The 9,453-nt window shown below is 42.4% G+C and overlaps 1 protein-coding gene across 1 annotated transcript; it reads left to right on the top strand.

Moving 5' to 3' along the window:
- The first annotated feature begins 1,188 nt into the window (after positions 1-1,188).
- On the top strand, positions 1,189-5,328 carry LOC143817749 (uncharacterized). Its single transcript, XM_077299236.1, has 5 exons — positions 1,189-1,883; positions 4,226-4,250; positions 4,870-4,935; positions 5,011-5,099; positions 5,174-5,328. The coding sequence occupies exons 1-5, from the start codon at positions 1,697-1,699 to the stop codon at positions 5,326-5,328; spliced, it is 522 nt and encodes a 173-aa protein (XP_077155351.1). The 5' UTR covers positions 1,189-1,696.
- The last annotated feature ends 4,125 nt before the right edge of the window (positions 5,329-9,453 follow it).

The raw sequence follows: 9,453 nt of genomic DNA, 5'->3' as shown, positions 1-9,453 counted from the left end.
CCCAGAATTGCATTTGCTTTTTTGCTGCTGCATCACACTGTTGACTCATGTTAAGTTTATGATCTACTAGCATACCAAAGTCATTTTCACATGAGCTGTTGTTTAGCCCTTTTCCTCCCATTCTGTATATGCTTTTTTCATTTTTATTGCCCAGATGTAGTACTTTGCATTTTTCCTTGTTAAAAACCATTCTGTTAATTGCTGCCCACTGCTCCAGTTTATTTATATCTTTTTGAATCTTCTCCCTCTCTTCTCTAGTATTAGCTATCCCTCCTAGCTTTCTGTCCTCAGCAAATTTAATCAGCGTACCATCAATTCCTTCATCTAAATCATTGATATATATGTTGAACAATACAGGGCAATTACTACCAGGCAGAATATATGGGCTAAAAGGCTATCTCTGGCTCCCTAGTGATTCGTTCTTTATCCACATGGATGTGCCTCCCCTGGATACAATAGGTACAATTATAACAGTATTTTCCATACAATTCTCTGGACCCAATATACATACAGTAGCTAGCATCTAGGACCCTTAACTGTCTATATGTCTTATCCTAACATGACTCTGTTTATCACAGCGACAGGACTTACACTGAAAAAATTGCCTACCTGCTTTTCTTATCTATTTGTGCACCTTCGGAAACCAAGGTAATCCTTCGCTCCCCACAGTCTCCCTTATACTATTTATTTTCCCTACTATCTAGCAATACCAAGTTAAGTAACCTTAGCGTTTTTTATTTCCTGTACATTTTAGCTTTGATTATGTTTGTTATTTGTATATTATTTAGACTTAGATTTTGGTGATTATATATTTTCTTCAGGTCTTCCACTATGTATTTGTTCTCATTGAAATTTTGCTATGATCAGTTACTCATACTGTCTTTTTATCTCCATAGTAAATCCCATGAATAAGACCCTTGTGGGTCGAAACGTTGGGTTTGGTCGAATCTGAAATCATTGTATTTCTGTTCACTGCATGGCAATCTTTTTCTGTAATAAACATATTGAACACTTTTTTGCATCATACCCAATCAGAGTGTGCGGTAATTTCTTGGCTACATGACCCTTTGGACCCTCGGGTCTGTCTTACCAGCACCTCGCACTACTTTTGATCAGAGTGCATACCATTATCTTCTCTATATGACTTTTTTCTTGGTATAGCACCGATCTACCAGATGTCATCTGAAACATTTGCATACGACACTGCAACTAGTTCCAGTATCCTTTCCCAGGTTACTAATTCAAGTGAGTTTTTGAAAACCCCCGTCAACGAACTAAGGACAAGAGACTATGAGAAGGAGCGTAGGAAACTACTTTCCTATGATCTACACACCATAACATTGGCAGAATATCACAAGCAAGGGAAAATCCCCAGGGGCCTCAGATGTAATCTGCGCCCTACTATTTTTTCTGATGACTCTGACTTCTGTGATAAGTATAAGAAAATCTTAAACAAATGTTCATTGGACATTATCATCTTAACGATTGAATTTTTGCAGAAGGCTATTGCGGACTCTAAGGACAAAATAAGGGCTATTGAGACCCAACTATCATCAACCCTATCAACCACAGACTGGACCAGCCTTAAGGAGAAAACAGACAAAACCCTTCTTGACCACCAAAAGTTTCTACAGGAAAGAAAACGCCAAAAATTCCAACGTGACAACGACGACTACACCCACAACAGAGTCTACAAATGGAGCGATACTTCAGGAAACAACCCCTGGCGTCGTCCTTATCAACGGAAAACTGGCTCATTCAGCACGGAAAGCGACTCCTCCACTGGTTCCAGCAGGCCCCGTTTTTTACCCAAAGGCCGCAGGGGAGGACATCAGCGTATCGACCGACCAGAAGATCAAGAAAGAATGGCAACTCGGTCACAGGTAAGATACCTAATCTAGTCATCAATATTTCGGGTTATACGCTCTCCCCTGCGGAACTGAATCTACTCCAGAAAGGACTCTCCTTCTGTCCCACTCCCAACTGGGACAGCTTCCAGCTGGAGAGGGACTTACAACGCTTCTACCGGCTGGTGAGACTTAAGACTCATTTCGGGACTCTGGCGGGGAACTCCGAGAACAGAGTGTCTCCACAGAGGGACGTCTCTGTTGCGGAGATCCCCCTTTCATCATTGGGGTTGAGGAACCCCAGTTCCTTCAACCCACCACAATCGTTCCACGCGACTGAAACTTTTATTTCTTTTGTGGATAGAGAGATTAAGGATTTATCACACCAACACCGACTAGGCCTTTTTCCGACACGCACTAATCTCACGCTGTCCGAGAAACAAGCACTTACGTCTTTACACAACAATAAATCTATAATCATTAAGCCAGCGGACAAGGGTGGGGCTACGGTCATCATGGACCGCTCCCTATACTCGAACGAAATACTACGCCAACTAGCAGATACTAACACATACAGGATCATCCCTAGGGACCCCACCTTTGATATCCGCAAGAAAATTCAGTCCCTACTCAACACCTATGTGGACAATGGCACCATTGACCCACAGACAGCCAAATTTCTTTCAAACCCTTATCCCGTAACCCCAGTACTCTATATACTCCCAAAAATTCATAAGTCTCTAACTAATCCCCCGGGCCGCCCCATTGTGGCCTCTACCAATTCTATACTTTCACCACTTTCGGTCTTTCTTGAAAAGATCCTCACACCCCTGATAAAGACTACCAGGTCCTTTCTCCTAGACACGGGACATTTTCTCCATGTCATTTCACAACTCAATACCATACCACTTGACAGCCACTTGGTCACAATGGATGTCAATAGTCTTTACACCTCTATCTCCCATGAAAAAGGCATGGCAGCAACTAAATCATTACTTGAGACCTCCACTCTCTCTGCTAATTCCACACAACTATGTCTTGACCTACTAAGACTGGTCCTATATGAAAATTTCTTTTTATATGAAGATACCTACTACATTCAGCAACAAGGGACCGCCATGGGATCTAACGTGGCGCCCGCGTATGCTAATGCGTTCATGAATACATTTGAATTGGATTTCGTCTACACCGACGACCGATTCATACGGTACGTACAATGTTATCATCGCTACATAGACGATATATTTTTCATTTGGACAGGACCCACATAAACATTGTTAGCATTCCACCAGACCCTTAATGACATCTACCCTGAACTCCAATTTACAATACACCATGACCCCAAACAGATCTCCTTCCTAGACACCCTTGTATATAAGAATGACCAGGGCCACCTATCAACTGATCTATACTCCAAACCAACGGACTGCAATAGCCTCCTCCACTACTCTAGCAGCCACCCCAAGTCGACACGCAACAGTCTCCCCCGTTCCCAATTTACCAGGGTGTCCAAAATCGTTTCTGACCCGGATATTCTTCCCATGCGCCTCGAAACCATGTCAAACAAATTTCGCGAACGGAACTACCCCCAACATTTACTGGATCAGGAGAAAAGAAGGGTATTAAATCCTCAACCTCCACCCCTGAGAGAATCTAACACGGATAGGGTACCCTTCGTCCATACTTTTCACCCTTTCATGCCAAAGGTGGAAGCAGTCATCAAAAAACACTGGCCTCTTCTAACAAGAGCCTATCCCAACATAGACAGCTTCTCCCGTCCGGCTCTCATGTGCAACAGACGGGCACCCAACGTTAGAGACCGACTTGTTCGGGCCGACATTGGCAGTACACGCCCTACTATCAGCCAAACGGTACTCTCCACACGCCGCCACGGGACATTCCCCTGTCTTAATTGTGCTTCATGCTCCAACATCATCAAATCCGACAATGTTACACACCCAAGAACAGGAAAATCCTACCCCATACAGGGTTATTATACTTGTGACTCTAATTTCGTGGTATACGTCATAAAATGCCCCTGCGGTTTGCTTTACGTTGGAGAGACCACCCAGCACATCAAGGATAGAATAGCTAGCCATAAGTCCACCATCCGTTGTGGGAAAACTTGGCTCCCTATCCCTGACCATTTTTCCAGAGCCAGACACACGGTAGCTCAATTAAAATACCAGATCATTGAACAGGTACCCAGACCGAGAAGAGGTGGTGACCACATTAGATCTCTTAAACTTAGAGAAGCTTTCTGGATCCATAAACTGGAAACACTGACTCCAAAGGGATTAAACAGAGAAATTGACTGGCTGCTATAATACCTTGTTAACCTATTAGAAATACCCTATTAACTTATCTTTCTCTTACAGACCCGTTGAGCCCACCTCCCTCTAGGTGAGTTTCCATCCACATCACCGACCAATACAACAGCAACATGTCAATACCACTCGGTATTATTATCCGTTCTCTTTAGTATGTCCCATTCGTTTAATTACTCCTGAGCTCATTACCCACTCTGCCCATATATCCGGTTACTCATCCCTCTGTCTATGTAAGCCATACGTATATTTACTCCACCGATCTATTCTACTACATTACTATGCCCCTTTCCCTTGTTTGGTCATATTTCTACCAAGCGCCGCTACTGCTATATACACGCTACCACAGGGACGCTCTATCCCTGATCTAGCTGCTTCTGTCACACTCCAGGCCCCCTCCCTACTGAACGTCCTCCTGGCAGACTCTGCCCATACATCAGCGCTACCCTAGCAGCCATTGCGCAGGTGCATAACATCACTTCCGGTTTCGCGGCCACATTTCCGGTCTGGCGATACCGCGGACATTATTTAACTCCGGCTATGAGTTCCCACACTGCACATCACCTCGGGCAAGGCACGGGAGTGCCGCTCCTACATTCTAGTGCACCGGATCAGTCAGGTATGTCCCCACTACTAGACGCTGCGCAGCTATAGCTTTCCATATTCCCACTCATGAAGCTGCATGTCTTCCACAGCTTACCGGGAGCCTTGTCAGTCTACACCATCTATCATACCTACTATATGGTTCCAGGACTACTCAGGTATTCTGTGACTATTTGGACCACATACTATTTCTCTGTTACCACTCTGACCTTCCTCTGAACCGTTGTTCCTAGGTACAACACATCCATTCTGGGCTCTCCCATTTCCTCTATATACCACATTGAACTCTATACAGGAGCACCACTGCCCCGAGCCTTAACAGGTATTTCACTCATTTACTCAAATTAGTTTAAACCACACCTATGCCATCTTATGGTGTTATCATTTTACTACCAGGCAGAATATATGGGCTAAAAGGCTATCTCTGGCTCCCTAGTGATTCGTTCTTTATCCACATGGATGTGCCTCCCCTGGATACAATAGGTACAATTATAACAGTATTTTCCATACAATTCTCTGGACCCAATATACATACAGTAGCTAGCATCTAGGACCCTTAACTGTCTATATGTCTTATCCTAACATGACTCTGTTTATCACAGCGACAGGACTTAGGGCCCCTTCACACTGTGCAATCAAAGTCTGAACGAGCGTTCGATTTGTGACGTTTATCCGTCCTCGTTCCGAGGTTGCAAAGTGTGACATGGCGTTACGATTTGCGACGCAGCCCAGCATCGTACGATGTGAAAGAAAGAGCAGAACTTTCTTTCGTCGTAAATGTCCCGCTGTGGCGGTCGAAATCGTAGTATGTGACGGCGGTCATACGAGCTCGTAATGCGACTACGTGGGTTGGGCTTCCGCATACCTGTCTCCTGATTGGGCGTGACGTTTTAGCACGCCCATGCTGGTAATACGTCACGCTCGGAGTCGTAGGACTATGGCGGTGTGAAGGGTAGCGTACGATTGCGACGCGTGACGTTCACATCGCAACTACGTCAGAAAAAGCGTTAACATCGTAGAGTGTGACCGCTGGCTACGAGCTCGTACTGCGATGTCGAATATGACGCAAATGCGTCGTAATCGTAGCAGAATCGACCAGTGTGAAGGGGCCCTTACACTGAAAAAATTGCCTACCTGCTTTTCTTATCTATTTGTGCACCTTCGGAAACCAAGGTAATCCTTCGCTCCCCACAGTCTCCCTTATACTATTTATTTTCCCTACTATCTAGCAATACCAAGTTAAGTAACCTTAGCGTTTTTTATTTCCTGTACATTTTAGCTTTGATTATGTTTGTTATTTGTATATTATTTAGACTTAGATTTTGGTGATTATATATTTTCTTCAGGTCTTCCACTATGTATTTGTTCTCATTGAAATTTTGCTATGATCAGTTACTCATACTGTCTTTTTATCTCCATAGTAAATCCCATGAATAAGACCCTTGTGGGTCGAAACGTTGGGTTTGGTCGAATCTGAAATCATTGTATTTCTGTTCACTGCATGGCAATCTTTTTCTGTAATAAACATATTGAACACTTTTTTGCATCATACCCAATCAGAGTGTGCGGTAATTTCTTGGCTACAGAATACAGGGCTGAGGACAGAGCCCTGTGGTACCCCACTCCAGACATTCATCCACCTGGATGTGCAGCCATTTACGACCACTCTTTGGGTCCAATCACTAAGCCAGCTATGAATCCACCTAACAGTTGCCTTGTCCATTCCATACTTAGTCATTTTTTCAATAAGGATGGTGTGAGATACTTTGTCAAATGCTTTGCTGAAGTCAAGATATACTATATCCACAGCATTTCCTTGATCCACCCAGTCCGTGATTCTGTCATAGAAGAAAATTAAGTTAGCCTGACATGACTTATTAGTTACAAACCCATGCTGACTCTGGTTAATCATTTCATCCTCATCCAGGTACTTACATACATGTTGTTTAATCATTTGTTCAAAGATCTTTCCTGGTATAGAAGTCAGACTCACCGGCCTATAGTTCCCTGGGTCCACATTCTTCCCCTTTTTGAAAATAGGAACAACATTTTCTCTTCTCCAGTCTTCTGGGACTTCTCCTGTTTTCCAAGAATTTTCAAAGATTATGAAGAGTGGTTCAAAAATTTCTTCTGCTATTTCCTTTAGTACTCTGGGGTGTAATTCATCTGGACCTGGAGACTTGAATTCATTTATGTTAGCTAAGTGTTTCCTTACTACCTTTCTGTTTATAGATATCCTGGATTATTCTACTCTTTTAATAGGACAGTGAAGTTCAGTTGATGTTACTTTTCCTTTCTGAGAGAAAACAAATGCAAAATAGGAATTTAAAAGTTCGGCCTTCTCAACATCCTTTCTTACCATTTCATCATTTTCATCCTGTAAAAATCCTATAGCATCTTTGACTTTTCTTTTACTTTTGACATATCCCCAAAATTCTTTTTTATTGCATTGGATGTCTCTTGCAAGCCTTAATTCATTGTCAACTTTAGATAATCTGATTCGTGCCCTGCAGGTTCTGCAGAGCGCATGATATTCTTCTTTAGATATGCCTCCCTCTTTCCATTTGATAAACATTTCTTTCTTCCTTTTTAGCATGTGTTTAAGTTCTGTGTTTATCCATCCTGGCTTCCTTAAATGCTTTGTATTCTTCCCTATTTTTGGAATTGTTGACGATTGTGCTTTGAGAATCTAATTTTTCAAGATTTCCCATCCTTCCTGGACATTTTTGTCCTTAAGGATATCCAGCCATTGGATCCCTCCGATTCTCTTTCTCAGTCCCTTAAAATCTGCTTTTCTGAAATCTAACCTTGAAGTCTGAGTCTTCACAGGGCTTTCTCCTCTAGTTATCCACAATTCTAAAATAGCATGGATGCTACCTCCTAGGGTGCCAGCCACTCTTACCTCCTCAACCATCTGTGGAGAAACGGGGTCAGTGGGTGCTCTCGTCCACTGTCCTGGCTGTCTTTAGCAAGTCTGCATGGACCAGGGCTCATACCACTGAATGCCCACCCTATCTCCTGGTGGGCATTACACTATACAGACAACACAGGATTAAGATAAAACAGTGTGGCAATACTTTATTGAACCACAACACACAATAGCAAACAGAACAGTCTCAGCAATTACCCCAAGGTGGTGCACATTACAGTGCCCTCCTGTTATTATTGAGGTGGTACGTCTCTCCTGTTATGAAGAGTTGTTATCCAGTTTTTCACTTGGTGAAATTGGAAAGTGTAAAAACAGTAATCTTCATCTTTGCATTTTACTTCTTAATAAAAATCCGTTCTGCTCTCAAGAACAGAAGAGTTGTTATTTGTATTGATCACTGCTCGCAGTCTGGGTCACCCACTGCTGTGTATGATAATTTCATAGTATTAAGGTTGAAATAAGACTCAGGTCTATTAGTCTTAACCTACAGCCTCAGATGGTTCAGAGGAAAGTAAAGCCCCTGTGTGTCAGATGGTAATTGCTCCACATTAGAGGAAAAATTCATGCCCGACTCCACATACGACAATTAGACTAGATCCCTGGATCAACATTCCATCAGAGAATCTAGTTCCCATAACCTGTAATATTATATTTTTCAAGAAAGGGATCAAATTTGTTGGGAGTGCTTAATGTTTAGACAACTCTCATCCTGGGCAACGATTCTGTATGCCATGCCCCCATACCTAACAGACATACATCCCAAGAACATTTGACATCCTCTAAAATGTAAAGGCGATCTAAGCAGGAAGTTGGGTGTGACTAGAGACCTACATGCCTACAGACCAAATTATAATGACTAGATGAGATGAGGGAGTCAAAGAATTTCCAAAATGTCAGATTTTGTGGGGTGCACCCAGTGTCGGCCACCAATAACAATGACTTTGGGGGGGCCCACTTTTCACGTGCAATATTATACTACCTTCGTTCACAAATTTTCCTATATATCTATATAATAATAAACTGGGTAGCCTGGTTAATGAATGATGAGATGCTGCTTTTTTTCTGTACAGAGTGAATCAAGTGAATTATGCCAAGTACTGCCCATACAGTGGGGTTGGGGGACCAGATCTACACAGGGGTCCACCGGGGGATTCCCATGTTACCCTGTGGGCCTGTACGAGCCTTTTTGTTACACATGGAGGAAAGACAATTATGGCAGCTAAATAGGAAAAGGTTCTTTACAGTAAGAGCAATCAGACTGGAATGCCGACCACAAGAGCTAGTAATGGCAGTTACTATAACAACATTTAAAAAAGGTCTGGATGCTTTTTTAACAAAACATGACATTGTGAGTTATAAATAATCTAGCTATATAACTTTGAAGATAGGTTGAACTTAATGGTCCTAGATCTTTTTTCAACCTATGTAATTATGGAACTGTACATTAGGAAAATGCTTGAAATGTAATTCCCTATAATATTATTTTACAAGTAATTTCCCCTTATTTTTTTCTGTGTAAAGTGCTAGCTATAAATCCAATCTCTGGATTTAAAAAGTGCAAAACACTCCTTAAACACTTGCACGTTTAATCTATATTTCTTCTGGTGCCTAAGGGAAGCCATAATGATAGGCGCCTGCTTGGTCACAAGTGCAGTTATTTGCCTCTATAATGAAGTGAATTACCAATGATGAAAGGGTTAATACTTGTGTCCTGCATCAGTAATAGCCCCTGCAGTAAACATGACAA

This window comes from Ranitomeya variabilis, chromosome 3 (assembly GCF_051348905.1).
Source record: "Ranitomeya variabilis isolate aRanVar5 chromosome 3, aRanVar5.hap1, whole genome shotgun sequence".
In the NCBI taxonomy this organism is placed as follows: domain Eukaryota; kingdom Metazoa; phylum Chordata; class Amphibia; order Anura; family Dendrobatidae; genus Ranitomeya; species Ranitomeya variabilis.
This window is presented reverse-complemented; position numbering and strand designations above follow the sequence as displayed.

What these genes read in the sequence shown, in the direction of transcription:
- LOC143817749 (XM_077299236.1), top strand. Translation starts at nt 1,697, where the DNA reads ATGGAGCGATACTTCAGGAAACAACCCCTGGCGTCGTCCTTATCAACG. An exon ending in TTGAGCCCACCTCCCTCTAG is followed by an intron (nt 4,251 to 4,869) that starts GTGAGTTTCCAT and finishes TGTCTTCCACAG; the next exon opens with CTTACCGGGAGCCTTGTCAG. An exon ending in ATGGTTCCAGGACTACTCAG is followed by an intron (nt 4,936 to 5,010) that starts GTATTCTGTGAC and finishes CGTTGTTCCTAG; the next exon opens with GTACAACACATCCATTCTGG.